This window comes from Saccostrea echinata, unplaced genomic scaffold (genome assembly GCF_033153115.1).
Source record: "Saccostrea echinata isolate AGI-Se365-2 ecotype Australia unplaced genomic scaffold, CSIRO_AGI_Sech_v1 ptg000034l, whole genome shotgun sequence".
In the NCBI taxonomy this organism is placed as follows: domain Eukaryota; kingdom Metazoa; phylum Mollusca; class Bivalvia; order Ostreida; family Ostreidae; genus Saccostrea; species Saccostrea echinata.
The window spans coordinates 4,463,877-4,480,243 of NW_026889783.1; the positions used below are offsets into that span (position 1 = coordinate 4,463,877).

Genomic DNA, 16,367 nt, shown 5'->3' on the forward strand with positions numbered 1-16,367 from the left:
CTTCCGGTTGAATGGCTTCGGCTTTGGGGAGAGGATCGTAATAATAACTGGAGCCAAACGGTGTAAAAATGCCGGTAAAGCTTGATCCCCCACCTCCTGCCAATTCTAAACAACCAGGTGTTACAACCACTCTCCTGTATAACGGATCCAGATTCCAGGGGCACCAGAAAAGCAAAGGAAACTGTTATGATGTCGAAGTTATTTTGCAGGTAAAACTAAAACCAGGGACCTGACTACATGATAATAAATATTTAAATTAATATGTTGATGTATTCTCAGCGAGATTCGTCGAGCATATCATTTTGGACAGAGGTCTCTTCTGAATCTCAGACCAGTGCCACACAAAGTGACTTGGGAAATCTTGCCCGGACTTCAACCGCTTGTTTCGATCAATACAGGCTAAAATGAATTCCTTGCCCGCTTCAACTTTTCGCTTTGGACATCCTTTTAACTCCCTATCACAGGTGGGGCAAATGGCCCCACTGTTCGTAAAATGATGGGTCCATTTTGAAATTTAAGCGGCCGAGGGGAAATATATTGGGGCCATTCTAAAATAAATCATAGTATGATGCTATAGGATAATCCATATATCTCTGACAATAAAATTTAGGAAAATTATAAAGAAAAATGCGATATGAATTGACAAGTCATATGACATTGACTAGTACAAATGATTTTTCCGTCAATCGTCATCTAGATTCTAACCAACTAGTATTTAGAAAAATTGTATTTAAACCAAAAGCACCATTTTTTAACGATGCCGATTTAGAGATCACGGGACAGACTAAAAAAAGTGGACTTCGTTGAAAAGGTTTTTCATTGTAAGGTATATAAATTTTCCATGTGCGTGACTTTCGTAAAGCTGTGGTCACCATCGAAAACGACTTGACACTTACGAATTGAACAACATGAAAAAAAACTGTTTCTTTGCCAGTGGATGTCAATATGCCGAATGATGGTTCCGATTTTATTATATAATATATCGCAGATTCCATCTAACTTCGATGAAGAATACGGATAGCTCGGACTGCAATAAACTTACAAAGTAATAAAACATGCAAACCCGCATTTTGCGGGGTGCGCCGCATGGCTCTGCGCACCATTATTTCATTGCGCCATTTTTCGACAGTATGCGCATATGGCGCATGGCGCGGCCCCTTCCCAGGCCCTGTAAAAGGTTTAAATCCAACCAAAGTCAAGTATTTATTTTTTTTCATAGCAGTGACATATTCATTTAAACCTCTGTCGTTGAAGAGTTCCAGCAATAGTCTGCTTCAAATACTTCATTCTACAATGATTTCCTATAGAAATGAACCATAGTACAAAGTGAATGAAGCAGACTATTGCTGGAACTCTTCGGCGAAAAGTTGAAACAGGCAGGGAATTCATTTCATCCCGTATTGATTGAAACAAGTTGTCGAATCCAGGCAAAATTTCCTGGGTCACTTTTTGTGGCAATGGTCTGAGATTTGCAAGAGACCTCCAGGGCTCTCACACCACTTTTTGGGACTGGGGCCAGGGCCGTTCAAATTGGGAATTTTTCGTCATTTTGGGGAAAATTGGGAAAACCTGGTTCCTTATCGAAGCCGAACCATTTTATGAATATACCTTGGAATGCACTTATTTATGCAGTCCAACACAGAACTAGTATGTTTCACTTTCACTTGTTGCCGATTAAGTTTCATTGATTAAGACTTTTTTAAAAAAATATTTTGCTATAAAAAATTTGGAAATTTACACTTTGCTTTTGGGAAAAAAGGTACCTTTTTTTGGATTGGGAATGGGGCCGCAATTATATAGAATCGAGAGCCCTGACCTCTGTCGAAAATTTGTAAGTCTTGACGAATCTCCAGGGGTTGAAATATTCCTGGAAAACCCACTAGCCCAGGGGCTTCTGATCAGTAAAAAATTACGAACCCAAATCTGTAACTAGCCCAACAATTTTTTTATGCAAAATGAAAAAAGTTTCAAATGCTTTGGTGACAGAAACAAATTAAACTAGCTCTCAGTCAAAAGAAACCAATCTACATAGAAAAGCAAAAGTAAACTGACAATTTCTTTTCTGTTCTGCTAGTCTGACGGACCATCGTTACATTTGAATTAGCAAGCCAGAGTCTTAAAATGATTAACCGCGGGTGTCAGGCTACAGTATATTTCAACCCCTGATCTCGTTGAGATTAATGTTAATGGTGTCACATTGGTGTGACTGTTGGGGCGAGCACAGTTGTGTAGTACTGTGACAGGGTGAAATTTGTAATTATTTTTATCAATTTTATGATGAATTAATTTATTATTTTCATTATTTACGAAATTATTTGCAAAACAAGAGTTCAATGAATTTGAATATATTTATTATAGTTAGGGCTGAAACGATACGCCCCCTCCACGATACGGTACGTATTGCGATACTTGTGTCACAATTCAATTTTTTCAATACGATACATTTAAAAAAAGAAACAAATCATAAGGTTAAAGAAAACATGTATTCCGATTTCAAAAGGCAAGTAAAAGATGGTGATACAATAAAGAGCACTACTTGTGCTTCTGTAGATTAAAAGAGCACTTTGTTCGTGTCAATACTAGCAGTGGCAGCCTGCTCTGAAACTTTCTCCGCCACAATTTTCTCCCTCGTATGTGTCAAACTATTAAAATGAGGTTGAACCCGATCTATTTCAAGGAGTAACCAAACCTGATTATAAAAAAATGTACCGAACCGAAAATCGAGATAGTGAATCGAACATTGAACCGAGCAGTAATATTGTAACACTATCGATATTTCGGTGAATCATTTCAGTCCTAATTATAGTACTGTTAGTTACTTTCCAAATAACTAGGCCTGAGTATCGCAAGCTACCTAACAATACGATACATATAACAATATGGTTATGCGATACAACATGTATCATGATACAGCTGTCAACAATTGAATTAACCGTTATCTTAACATATTATTTTTTGCTAACCTCCACAGTTATAGAAAATATAAAAAGAATATCTTAATACCCCTGACCAAAGTTAATAAAAGGTGGATTTATAGTCTTGACATTGTATTTTTTCTTTGCTACCTTTTTTTCAGCCATTTTAAAACATTAAAATTTGTTAGGTTGTATGTAGAAGTTTTTAAGGTAGTATGGGATACCTCCACGTTATGACGTATTTCCGTTTGAAGTATTGTTTTGATTTGCATGAGTGCTTATTTTCGGGTCAAAATTTGTAGATACACCGTTGAAAAGAACACTCTGAAGCCTATTTCAATGCAAGTTCTCACAAGTCGGCATTTTAAGCAAAAACAGACAAAAAAAATCGCAACTATATAAATTTACTTATAATTGTACAACGGACATTTAAAAAAGCAAACCCCTGTAAAAGGTAGTTTCAACATTGCTGCTTTTGAACACTTTTAAGCAAAAGCTGTATTTCAATTGTTTGCGTAACTGTACAGCACCTTGTGTGCGGTGAGGCATGGGTAAGTGCGATTACTTCACATTGTGCTGAATTATCACCAATCAATTATCACGTTAACCAGAGCTGGACTTTTTTGTTATTTAATTCAAGAAGTAACTATTTGGTCACAAATCAGCTAGCTGTTGTATATAGTCCCAAAACGTTCAGATGAATGCAATTGCTCTGAACAAGACACGTCCTGGAAAGCGATTGTCCATGCATTGTTTTCAAAACCGCTCAAAGTTGAAAACTACAAAGTGCGATTTTTTTATGGTTGGGAAAAAATGCTCATCATTTCTAAAATAGCACCCAGGTTTTTTCAACCCTTGGAAAATAAAGAAGGATAACTCTTCCGCTCGGATCTTTTAATTCAAAAAATTTTAAATGCATTTTATATTTTCCATTTGTATATATATATATTCAATTTGTTTATTTCACTTTGCTAACATATCAAGATACATTCTTATTGTAGACTTTCATGAAATGTTATCCGTCTGTTTTCAAGAAATAAAGTTTTCCCAGTTTTTTACGCTTATTTTTTGTTGAAAATTAAAAAAATACTAAGACATATTTCTTGTCATATTTGTTTTTATAAACACTTTATATTAGCAAACGCCTGCCTATAATATTAAGCTTATGAAAAAAGAATTATGCAAGAAAAAAAATCGTTTTTGTATTTCTCATTAAAATAATAAAAAAATTATTAAAATTACACTTTAATATACTGAAAGGTGGGGGTATTTCAAATCCTTCTAATTTGGGTACATAAATATGTAGGAGAAGTTTCGTTTGGTATCCCATACCACCTTAAGCATTTTAAGTAAAAAAAAAAAATCTTTGACATTGTGTATTTCATTTGTATGTGTCAAATAACCAGAAAGAGAAAATTGTATGCAATTGTATAGTACCTTTTAAAAAGGAAAATTATTAATAGTAAGTTTGTTCATTTCATTAAATAATTTTTTTTATAATCTCAACTCTGGATCTATTTAAGGTTCAATTAAGCAGGGAGAATACCCCCCCCCTTTCAATCTCTGTATCATGATGTATGATTTAAAGAAAAATGGTCGGTCTGGTAAGTAAATGCTAGGTCTGGTAAAGTATGTATTTTTACCTGACCGTATGTCCTGTAAAAATTTCAGACTTTGGCATAAACTGATTGTGGAGGGAATTTTTCTATTGCGTTATGAAGTTCCTGTGCTGCGGTCTTTGTTGAAAGTGTCAGTCAGTATTTTTGAAATTTTTGTGCTTTGGAACTCTCTACAACTCAAGTGAGGGTCATATTCTCACCTGAACAACTTTGAATACATCAATTGATCAATCCAAATAAATGATGTTAACTTTATACTTGAAGTCGTTCCTACTAGTCTAGACCACCCAAAGACTTTCTTTATACCGCAGTGTAGTCCAGAGTTCTTGAAATCTTTTTTCCGCTGTCAGTCATTTGGACTGACTGCAATGTGAAGTTTGTCAGTCCAGACAGATTTCTATGAGTCAAAAAAAAAAAAAATCAATAAAAAGATGAAAACTGTATTTGAATTTTATAATCAATACATTTTGCACCCTGCATCAATACACACTGTACATTTCATGCCGATTTGATTGTCATATAACAATTTTTATTGAATTTTTGTGGGGGTCGATTTTCTTCATAAGTTCAATTTTCTCACCTGGCTTAGCCTCGTCAACAAACTTGTTTTAACAGTTTATCAATCATAGTTTGGCACTTGTGTTCATCGAAGAAGCCATTATGAGATACAGAAAAGCGTTTAACAGAATACAATCAGTCGGTTATAGGGAATTTGTACGAAATTTAGTCAGATTTTCGCAAGTTGCTCTGTCAACATCTACTGGTCATTTGGACTGACACAGAACCTCAAGTAATCAGTCCTTGGTTGTTTTTATTGGTCTTGCCGACAGGACCGAAAGATTTCAAGAACTCTGGTAGTCAGAAAATTGCAGAATCGCTCTGAAACGATTTTGGACAAGTCAAATGAAGATGCAGTGAAAATAACCATCAAATCAATCACAACAAATCTTTCTTAGTTTGTGGATACCTTTCTCCTAAAAAAATAATCCATATAATAGAAGAATTCAATACTTCTTCTCAACGTTTTAACTTGCTTCAAATTTACACGCTATGTTGAAATTTTGAACTCTCCCATTTGTTCAAAGTAGATGCACTGAGTGAGAGTTATCACCCATGTTTGTTTTGCTACATTGCCAATACATGGAATGCATTCTATTGTTAAACTGGGTCTGTAGGACATTATCATTTTAACGATAGAATAATCATTTAATTTCTATAAAATAATTGATTCTGATTGGATAAAAAATTCTTTTGATAACTGCATCAATAGAATCTGGAGTTCACTTGCACTTGACAGTCGGAACTACTTTGGCTAACTTGACACGTATATTTCAGCTTCCATATTACTTTGTGAAAGAAAAATGAAATAATTTTACTCTCTTTTCCTGAATTTCAAAATTTGTCCGTTACGTTCCTGAGTTATTTTCTACTTTCGTTTCTTTTCGAATTATCGCCCTTTGCTAAACAAATCAAGATCGTCTGCAAATGACAACAATGCAGTTGCGGGAAAAAAGGAAAGAAATCATCATACATATGTTATTTGTTTGTCTTTGAGATAACTGGTATGAACAATAGAACTGTGAAGAAATGTTTTTATGCTACCAAAGCGGGGAAATGCCGTCAATCTGATAATTCTTAGGAAACGAATGCATGAGAAAAACGACGCTGAGCGAGGACGGGTATTCTTTCAAAGTTAAACAGTCGGCAACAGACTCTTCCGGATTTTGAAGCATGTTGTTTTATACATGGACATATTGTGATACGTATATATATGTTCGATTTGAAATTCAGATGATTCCAGAAGAGATGCGCATATGAAACCGAAAATTTCTGTGAACTAGAAAGAGTTCTTAAGGTTATATTTGAGTAGCTTCCCTTTACATTTATGAATCTAAAGATATCAGCTTACTGGAGGAACATAGCAAAAATTAATAACACAACAAGTAAGTTTTTGTGTTAAAACTGTTTTTTTGTTAGAAAAAGTTAGTAATGACACGACAATATTTGAAAATGTTGTTTGTTCGTAATACTCTGCGTCTGAAAATTTAGGCAACTAAGCTAGGCCTATATGTTGGACAGTCATTCGATCGTTCTAAAGTTAAATCTCATCATTGAAAGATAAATATCAAATGATAGGAAATAAATCTTATAATTTTTTCTTTCGTCGATGTATCATAGAAAGCTTGGACGTAAAATTTCATCAATCCAATGCGCGTAGATCTGTACATTCAGTCATTTTGAATTTCAGCAGCGTTGTTGTGATGTATTCCTACGCACCGTCTTCGATGCTTAAATTAAATATTAAAGTGAAAGAAAGTTTCATTTTATTATTTTTAAATCATAATTAAATGATAAGAAATGAAAGTAATATTTTTTTCTTTGACCGAAGTATCAAACAAAAATTTGGACGGAAAACGTCATCAATGCGCGTAGCGCATTGATGAAAACGTTTTCAGTCCAAATTTTTGTTTGATACTTCGGTCAAAGAAAAAAATATTACATTCATTTCTTAATTCTGTCAAGTGTATTATTGGATACCTTTATTCATTCTAACTTAGATCCACCTCTTAAAACCACACAAGACATTTGGACCATCTAGATTGTAATGTCACATGACGTCGTATGTTAGATAGTATACACCTATTTACTGGCTATGAGGACAATAGCAAGTTTATCGTTCCCCAAGACAGCAACTATTTCCCGAGGCGCAGCCGAGGGAAATAGTTGCTGTCGAGGGGAAAGATAAACTTGCTATTGTCCGAATAGTCAGTAAATAAGTGTTCTATTATACCGAAGCAGTCTTTACTTGTGTTACATCACAATCTGTATAAAACCAGAAGAGTTCCGAGATGAAAAGCGAGGGAAACAGAATGCTGCCGGTGAATAGTTTAATGACTATTTCACCATGGGCAAATAGCACAAAAACTATTCCACGGTAGGGGCTGTTTGGAAAAAATAGCATGTTTATTCGTAATATTTTTATATAGAGAAAATTCACAGAGGTATAATAAAACATTTTATTATACCTCTACTGTTATTACTCTATATAAAATTGATACCATAAAACTGTCTATTTCCGCGAGAAGATACTATTTCCCTCATCGGAGGACTACTCCCTGAAAAATCGGAGCTACTCCCTGGGACTACTCCCTCATGAATATTTATTAATAATTTTAACCAATTAAAATGAACAGTGGGCGGAGCGTTCAAGGAATCTCGAGTCTGTGACATAATGTTATTAGCAATATGTAACTATGACGTCAAAACATTTCGACATTCGATGTCAAAATCATACTGGAATTCTAGCAAAATGAAGACAACGATAATCCTTCAAAGTGTCAGTGAAATTATTATATATTTTTTAATAATTTTATTTTCCTCGGTATCGATGCATTAGTTATCTTACAATATTTTTAATCACATGCATTTGTGATTATTTAAATGCCTCTATATTTTTTTTCAAAAATGTCTGAGTCTCTAGTTTAATAAATCTCCCATGATTGTTTCGGTATAATAAAACAGTTATGAAATGGGTATGAGGGAAATATCAAATTTATGGTTCCCCTCGGCAGGAAACTATTTCCCTCGGTGGCTTCGTCGCCTCGGGAAATAGTTTCCTCCCTTGGGGAATCATAAATTTGCTATTTCCCTCATACCCATTCCATAACTGTATACTATTTGAAATGATATTGTCCTATGGACCTGTTTCAATGACAGAATATGTTCTGTATATTGGCAATGTAGCAAAATGAACACTGGTGATAACTCGAAATCAGTGAATTTACTATGAACAATCCAGAGAGTTCCGAATGTCAACATGGTGTTTAAATTCGAAGGGAGAAGAAACTTATATGAATGTGTCGAACCCCATATTTCACTTTGTCCAAGCATTTTTGTAATGTGAGCGTGCTTTGTGCAGCTTGCTGTTCTGGCTATAAATGAATGACCTGATTTATTCTTTTCTTCAACTTGATTTTTGCAGAATATTCTGTAAACATATCATGTTTGACGGTGTATTCTATTTAGCGCCTTTGGTGGAAAACATTTCTGCTTAATCAAGACCATCACTACATGTTATAATATGTATATTTACCCGGTATATACTTATTTCTAGCATGATTAGAAAGCACTAAATCAAATCTTTGTTATTTTCTTGTCAAATCAATTTCAGCTAAAGTACATGCTTAATATTGTACATTTACAGTATAAGCAGGGACCTAAAATACTAACAAATACTACTACTTTATACTAAATTTATAGTTAGTATATACAGTAGTTGACCATAAATGAGTTTGCAAAATGGCGCTGTCGTTGATGTAAACAAACTTTGTCGGCTCAATAAAAACATGGTTTTTGTGATGATAATACGAATGATGCCATTTTATGAACTCATTCATGACCAGTTTGATATGAGGAAGTGGTGAAGATTGTCATTTGAAAAAAAAAACACAATTTTTTTTCAGAATGTAGATTTAGAAAATTCATATCTGTGTGGATACCTGAAGATTAAAGGTTTAACAGAGGAGTACCCAACACTGACAACATTTTTTGATGGTGAAATTATCAGCAAAAAACATCCATTTCTGACGAGAAAATGGGAGGCTGACGAAGATGTCGATAGAAAGCACTGGGTACACATGTACTTGTTATGAATTACTGAATGATCAGTACACATGTACTTGTTAATGAATGAACAGTACACATGTACTTGTTAATGAATTGTTGAATGAACAGACATACAAATGTACTTGTAAATGAATGATCATACAGATGTACTTGTTTATGATTTATGAATTATTTAGGACACCAAAAATATTATACATGTACAGTAGATAATCAATAAGTAAATTGTAATGAGTGAATATTAAGAACAAAATTTCGTCCTCTTTAAATTTTTTTTTTGTCTGTAAAGTGTCTACAAATTATACCGTGATATAGTAAGACATATTGCATTTTATAAATGAATTTTATTTGTTTTTTTTTTCTTTTCTAGGGAAAGTTTTTGTCCTTTTTCCAGTTTGCTAAAACCTTTAATTCTGACAGCTTTGACTATGATAACCTGACTAATGCAGACTTTGTGTTTATGAGGTGGAAGGTAAGAGGACAGCGTATTGGTTTCTGACCAAACAATATAAACACATAGCGATCACTTTGGTTCACTGCCTTTTTGTAAGAAGAAACATTGTTTCAAAAAGACAGGAACTCATCAAATCATTGTTTGGAATATGCATCAATATTAGATGCAGGAAGGGATCTAAAAGATTAATTAGGGCCCCGCAAGGATTTGCAGGTGCCCTATAGTAATCACTCTGTCTGTCTGTCCGTCTGTCTGTCTGTCCGTGTGTCATTCTTCCGTCCACAAATTTTCTATTTTTTTCTAATAACTTTTTTTAGGGTTGACCAATTAAGTTCAAATTTGGTATGTTGGTTGAATAGGCAGTAAGACATATTTTCATGCTAAGTTTGGTTCTCCATGTCATCCGGTTTGGAGCTGGGGTGGTGGGGTATATTCCTTAACTTTATATAAGAATGAATGGGCAAAGAGAGATAACTGCTGAGAATGTTCCTATTGTAAACTATGAAAGGCTGCAATGAGTCTCTTGGGATTAATTAACTTTACTCTTGAAGAAAATCCAAAGCATTTATCTTCATCTGCCACATTGAGATTAATTAACACCTCTGTCTGCAAATGAAGTTTGTTTTGAAGTTAAGGTCAATTCTGAATGATGTTTACATTCTCTGAAATGTGGATTTAAATAATGTTCATACTTTATTTTGTTAAAATACACAATGAGTTATGATTTTATTGAATTCTAAAAACAAGATATAGATAAAGATATCGTTTTTTTTAATTAGGTATTTTTTTTTCTTTTTTTCTGCCTTATGTAAATTCAAGAATACTAATTATTTTAACAGGTATTCAGATAATAACCTCATTCTATCATTGCTGAAAAAGTTCTTATTGTAAACTTAGAAGAAAAGGTTGAGAGAGCAGTATAATTAATCTTGTGGGTTTGATTATCTTGCTGGTTTGCAGAATATTTTAGAGGGTTATCTTTCTGTCACTTTACGATTAATTAACACATTTGTCTGCAACTGATATTTGTTTTGAAGTTAAGGTCAAGCCTGGGTGATATTTGCATTCACTGAAGGCTTGCATTTTAGAAAACACATGCTTCATTCATTTTTAAATATACATTTAATTGAGTTATTATAGATATGATGTTTTTTACTGCCTTATGTAAATACAAGGATACTATTTACAGATTGTTGGATATTTTGCAGTTGCTGTTACTTTATAATTCTTTGTATATTTTGAAATTTTTTGGAATCAAGTAAAATTCTCATCCCCTAATCTGCACCCTTATATTTCTACCCCTCGGCGGGGCCCTTGCTTACTGGTCAGATTTCTAGTTGAATTCAAGGTCAAATTTTAAGACAATAAAACGGCAAGATAATCTCACAATTCTTGAATCTCGCTAGTTTGTAAATATACAATTCACTTCTTAAAGACAAGGCATGAGAAATACATATATAATTTTTAAAAACCTAAAATAATTATTTTAACAATTTGTTTACCTTTAGGAACATTTTCTTGTACCAGATCATACAATAAAGAACATAAATGGTGCATCATTTGCTGGGTTTTACTACATCTGCTTCCAGAAATCCACCACCACCATTGAAGGTTATTACTACCACAGAACCTCAGAATGGTGAGGCTCACTTTACACTCTAGTCTTTATTTGATTGATAACAAAGTGAAAGTTAAAAGAAATGTGGTAGAACTTAAACAAATGAGAATGTTTTGAATTTTTTTTTAGAGACTCTTCATTTACAATGTTAAATAAGTCAACATTTTGTAAGTCATCAATCCTTTTCAGAGTGAACCAAAAAGTAATCAGAAATGTAAGAAAATAATATGTTTAATTTTCAGGTTTCAGTCCCTGAATTTGTCGCATGTTCCAGATCACAGTATACCTGTCTACCAGTTCCGGTAGCAGAATTTAACATACAGTTTACCAGTCAACTAGTTCAGGTAGCAGGACTTTACACGTTGTTTACCAGTCTACCAGTTCAGATAACAGGACTTTACACACAGTATACCTGTCTACCAGTTCTGATAACGGGACTTTCAAATAGTATATCTGTCTACCAGTTCAGATAGCAGGACTTTACACATAGTATACCTGTCTACCAGTTCAGATAGCAATACTTTACACACAGTATACCTGTCTATAAGTTCAAGTAACAGGACTTTACACATTGTATACCTGTCTACCAGTTCAGATAACAGGACTTGGTACACATAGTATACCTGTCTACCAGTTCAGATAGCAGGACTTTACACACAGTATACCTGTCTACCAGTTCAGATGCAATACTTTACACACAGTATATCTGTCTACCAGTTCAGATAGCAGGACTTTACACACAGTATACCTGTCTACCAGTTCATATAGCAGGACTTTATACACAGTATACCTGTCTACCAGTTCAGATAGCAGGACTTTACACACAGTATACCTGTCTACCAGTTCAGATAGCAGGACTTTACACTCAGTACACCTGTCTACCAGTTCATATAGCAAGACTTTACACACAGTATACCTGTCTACCAGTTCAGATAGCAGGACTTTACATGCAGAATACATAGAAGGACTTTACACATAGTATACCTGTCTATCTGTTCACGTAGCAATACTTTACACACAGTATACCCATCTACCAGTTCAGATAGTAGGACTTTACACACAGTATACCTGTCTACCAGTTCAGATAGTAGGACTTTTCACACAGTATACCTGTCTACCAGTTCAGATACCTGTCTACCAGTTCAGATAGCAGGACTTTACACACATTATACCTGTCTACCAGTTCTGGTAGCAGGACTTTACACACAGTATACCTGTCTACCAGTTCAGATAGCAGGACTTTACATGCAGAATACATAGAAGGACTTTGCACATAGTATACCTGTCTATCTGTTCACATAGCAATACTTTACACACAGTATACCCATCTACCAGTTCAGATAGTAGGACTTTACACACAGTATACCTGTCTACCAGTTCAGATAGCAGGACTTTTCACACAGTATACCTGTCTACCAGTTCAGATAGGAGGACTTTACACACAGTATACCCGTCTACCAGTTCTGGTAGCAGGACTTTACACTCAGTATACCTAGCAGGACTTTACACAAAGTATACCTAGCAGGACTTTCCACTCAGTATCCCTCGCAGGACTTTACACTGGGTATACCTGTCTACCTGTTCAGATAGCAGGAATTTACACTCAGTATACCTAGCAGGACTTTACACTCAGTATACCAGTCTGTCTGTTCAGGTAGCAGGACTTTACATATGGTATAGCAGTCTACCAGTTTAGATAACAGGACTTTACAGGGCCTGCTCTTATTTCATTTCAAGATATTTTTGAATGTGTGATAAACTTTAAGGGTCCTCCACAACCCATGACTTTTGGTGTGTTACTTTTATTTCCAGTTTTGTATAATTTGGTCACTGACAGTTTGCCTGGGACGGCTTTTGGGCTATTCATACAGAGTCTCACTTTAGAGGTGACAGTTTGTCAATGGAAAATAGTGTAGTTAACTGATAGCGACACTATTGTTTGTACACAACGTTGAAAGAGGGTGCGGCTGAGAAAAAAAGTGTCTTTCAATTAAAGAAGAGCAAGCCTTTAAGTTTTTTTAGCATAATGATTTTTTATAACAGTTACATGTATATTAAGGAGAAAATGTTTTTGTTTATATATTTTTTCATGCTGTCATGATATTGTCAATAAAATCTGTTATGAAAGCAGTTATTTTTGCAGACTGATTTATGCATTTCATTAATGAATATACCATTCAGAAATCTTGATAAAATTTGCATTTTTAGTTTTGCTTATTGATATCTGCATGTCCAGTCCAGTTGCCAGTAATAAATACAAAGATGAGTATGATGACATATGCATTATCCAACCTGTGTTTTGGAGTCCTAGGTAACAGGAAAGTTAACTCTCAATTGAAAGAGGAACTTTGAAACTAAGGATTTTGCAAATTATTTTTCTATATCAATGGATCTGATTTCAATTCAATTTCTTGTTGTAATCTAATTCATTAAATATTTCTCCTAAACAATCAGTAGTTTTTCCTAAATTTTCATCCACAGATTTGAGAGGAAATTACTTACTTTTTTTATTATCTATTAATTTGATAAAAAATGTATTATGTCTGCTTAAATTAAATTTTTGTGGTTGTTTTGTGAGCTTAAAAGCATATGCTGGGAAGAAACAAATTTGATGTGTATACTTGTCAAAACTTGATGTGGAATTTTTTTTTTTAAATTTCCACATTGAGTTTTGACAAGTTTGAAAATAAATTTTTAGATAATTAATATAAATAATATTTTGATATCTATTTTTTTCATGGTGGATATGCTTGTTTAAAGTAATGCTGAATAAAAGTAGAAGTTAAAGTCACATACACGTATGCATGGCATATTTTTGATAAGTTAAGACTAACTAAAATTAAAAAGATCTTTCTATTTGTTTTATTACTTTATATATATAAAGATAGGCCTTTTCTGTAAATTACACAATTTAAATCAATCGCGTTTCATAGATATTCAAGCCCGTAGGAAGCAACTTCAGTTTGGGGGGGGGGGGGGCACAGCTACATTGTCAGTTGAGGGGGCACTATCAACTACCAAAAATTCCTTGACAAGCAAAAAAAAAAAAAAAAAGGTCATCAGACTTTTTTTTTTTTGAGGGGGGACAAGCAAATAACAGCTATGTTTTCTATAGTAAACTATATATCGTCAAAATTAAAAATTATTGGGGGGCACCCCCCCCCCCCAGTTCCTACGGCCATGATATTAGAAATTTAAAACGATAACAGATTTATTTACCGACTCCGCATTTAAATGTCAGACACAGTTTAAAGTCAATTTAACAATAGAAACGTGGGGGTATTCAAGTTCAAAATCGGGGAAAATTTTAATTTGAACGTATATAACAAATATGTTCATCTACACTCAATCTTATTTTAAAATTTATTTTATAGCTCAGATATGCCATATATAGCTTTAAGCTAAAGGTATGTGGAGGACCCTTTATTGTATGATTTTTTTTTCATATACTACATGTATGTACTTAATAATTGTTAATATTTGTTGTCTGAAGAATTTGATTTAACATTTTTTTTACTTTGATGGTTAATTGTCATATACTCAGCATACATTGTTTGTAAAATGTATTATTTATATGTTGTTGTGAAAATAAAGAGCTTTTTAGGAAGTGTTACTTAAAAAAATCATGCTTGGTATGGTTATTAATTTTTATACATCCTTTTATTCAAACAGTACTCTATTTATTGTTTTGTATGTATATGCAACTATAACACATACTAGAATGCAATATTTTATTGAGAACAGTGTAAGAATGAAATAGGAAAAGAGAAAGTCTGAAACCATTGGAAAAAATATTCTACAGAAATTTGACATCAATGAATTTGTTATTAGGCAATTTATGCAGAGTAAAACCTGTTTTTTCCTTGAAATTCTCTTTACAGCTTTAAAGTAGGTTGAAAATACTGTAAACCAACTTTTATTTGCGTGCGAGAAATATTCGCGAGTTTCCCGACCTACCTTAACTTGCGAATATTAATCGCTGCGAACCAATTATTTTGCTTTGTATTTTTAGATAATGTTTCCTGAATCGTGAAAATTAATTGTCGCTGATTGATTTCAAACTGACGATTCACGAATAAAAGATGACTCAAAGAATACTTGGCCTACAGTATCCATGAATAAGTTATTAACTATGCAATTTTTGCAGAGCAAAACCCATTTGTTCTTTGAAATTCTCTTTACAATGACACATAGTAATGGGGGGGTTTACCCCTCCCCCCTTTTTTTTCGAAACATTACCTTTTGAAAATGTTCAAAAAAGAGCAGTTGGTCCTCTACTTTTTGTTGCAGTATAGGCAAATCATCCTGTCAGTGAACATTTTTTTTTGGGGGGGGGGGGGCTTGTCAAAGATTTTTCAGGTAAATTTTCAAATATTTTTTCTGGCTCCCCCCAACTTTAATACTTTCAAAAATGATACTACATACCTGTGTCACTTTTTAAAAGGTTAACTGCATGTGTCAGTGATGATTTCCATGACTTTGACGAGCTATTGTTCCCCATGTTTTCCATGAAAATGAAAAATAATTTGGAGAAATGCTTAATTGATCATAATTATGTATGTTTTTGCTTTTATACTTCTTGACATTTCAAAAAAAGCAGTGATTACATGATTATGAATGGTCTGGGCTGTGGATATCGGTTTGGGTAGCTCAGTTGGTAGAGCACCTGACTAGACTAGTGAACAAGGGTTCCTGCATGGGTTTGATTCCCTGTCCAGCCATACTTTTTCTCCTTTCCTGTTACAATTATAATGGACAATGCCTGATCCCCCTATCAAAAATAAAATAGCTATTCCCACCCTTTGGAACCAGGATTATAAAGCTAAGTTATTCTTACATAGGAAATTTTAAAACTTGTGGATTGCATGCATGCAAAGAACAAGACAAATTGATATTCAGGTGACCATCAAGGCCCATGGGCCTAGTTCAGTGATCACTATGAATTGAATAGTGGCAAAAATAAAAGGTTTTTAGATAAGCAGCGATTCTTTTGAAGTACTGGAATACTTGTGAATTGTCAGAGTGAAACAGGAAATACTCTTTCATTCAGGCGTGAAGCTGCGAATGACTTTGCAGGCTAGCTGAAATTGGAATAGTCTAAAGTACGACTTATCTAGCTGAAACAAAAAAACTGGTAT

The 16,367-nt window shown here is 33.9% G+C and overlaps 1 protein-coding gene across 1 annotated transcript; it reads left to right on the forward strand.

Moving 5' to 3' along the window:
- Positions 1-24: 24 nt before the first annotated feature.
- On the forward strand, positions 25-13,359 carry LOC133199603 (glucose-induced degradation protein 4 homolog). The gene is made up of 6 exons (XM_061335445.1): positions 25-209; positions 8,998-9,165; positions 9,528-9,629; positions 11,120-11,250; positions 11,472-11,573; positions 13,042-13,359. The coding sequence occupies exons 1-5, from the start codon at positions 69-71 to the stop codon at positions 11,533-11,535; spliced, it is 606 nt and encodes a 201-aa protein (XP_061191429.1). The 5' UTR covers positions 25-68; the 3' UTR covers positions 11,536-11,573; positions 13,042-13,359.
- Positions 13,360-16,367: the final 3,008 nt, after the last annotated feature.

Excerpts from the sequence above, each read along its gene's own strand:
- LOC133199603 (XM_061335445.1), top strand. The coding sequence starts at position 69 with ATGCCGGTAAAGCTTGATCCCCCACCTCCTGCCAATTCTAAACAACCA. Across the intron at positions 210-8,997 it reads ATGTCGAAGTTATTTTGCAG|AATGTAGATTTAGAAAATTC; the intron begins GTAAAACTAAAA and ends ATTTTTTTTCAG. Across the intron at positions 9,166-9,527 it reads ATGTCGATAGAAAGCACTGG|GGAAAGTTTTTGTCCTTTTT; the intron begins GTACACATGTAC and ends TTTCTTTTCTAG.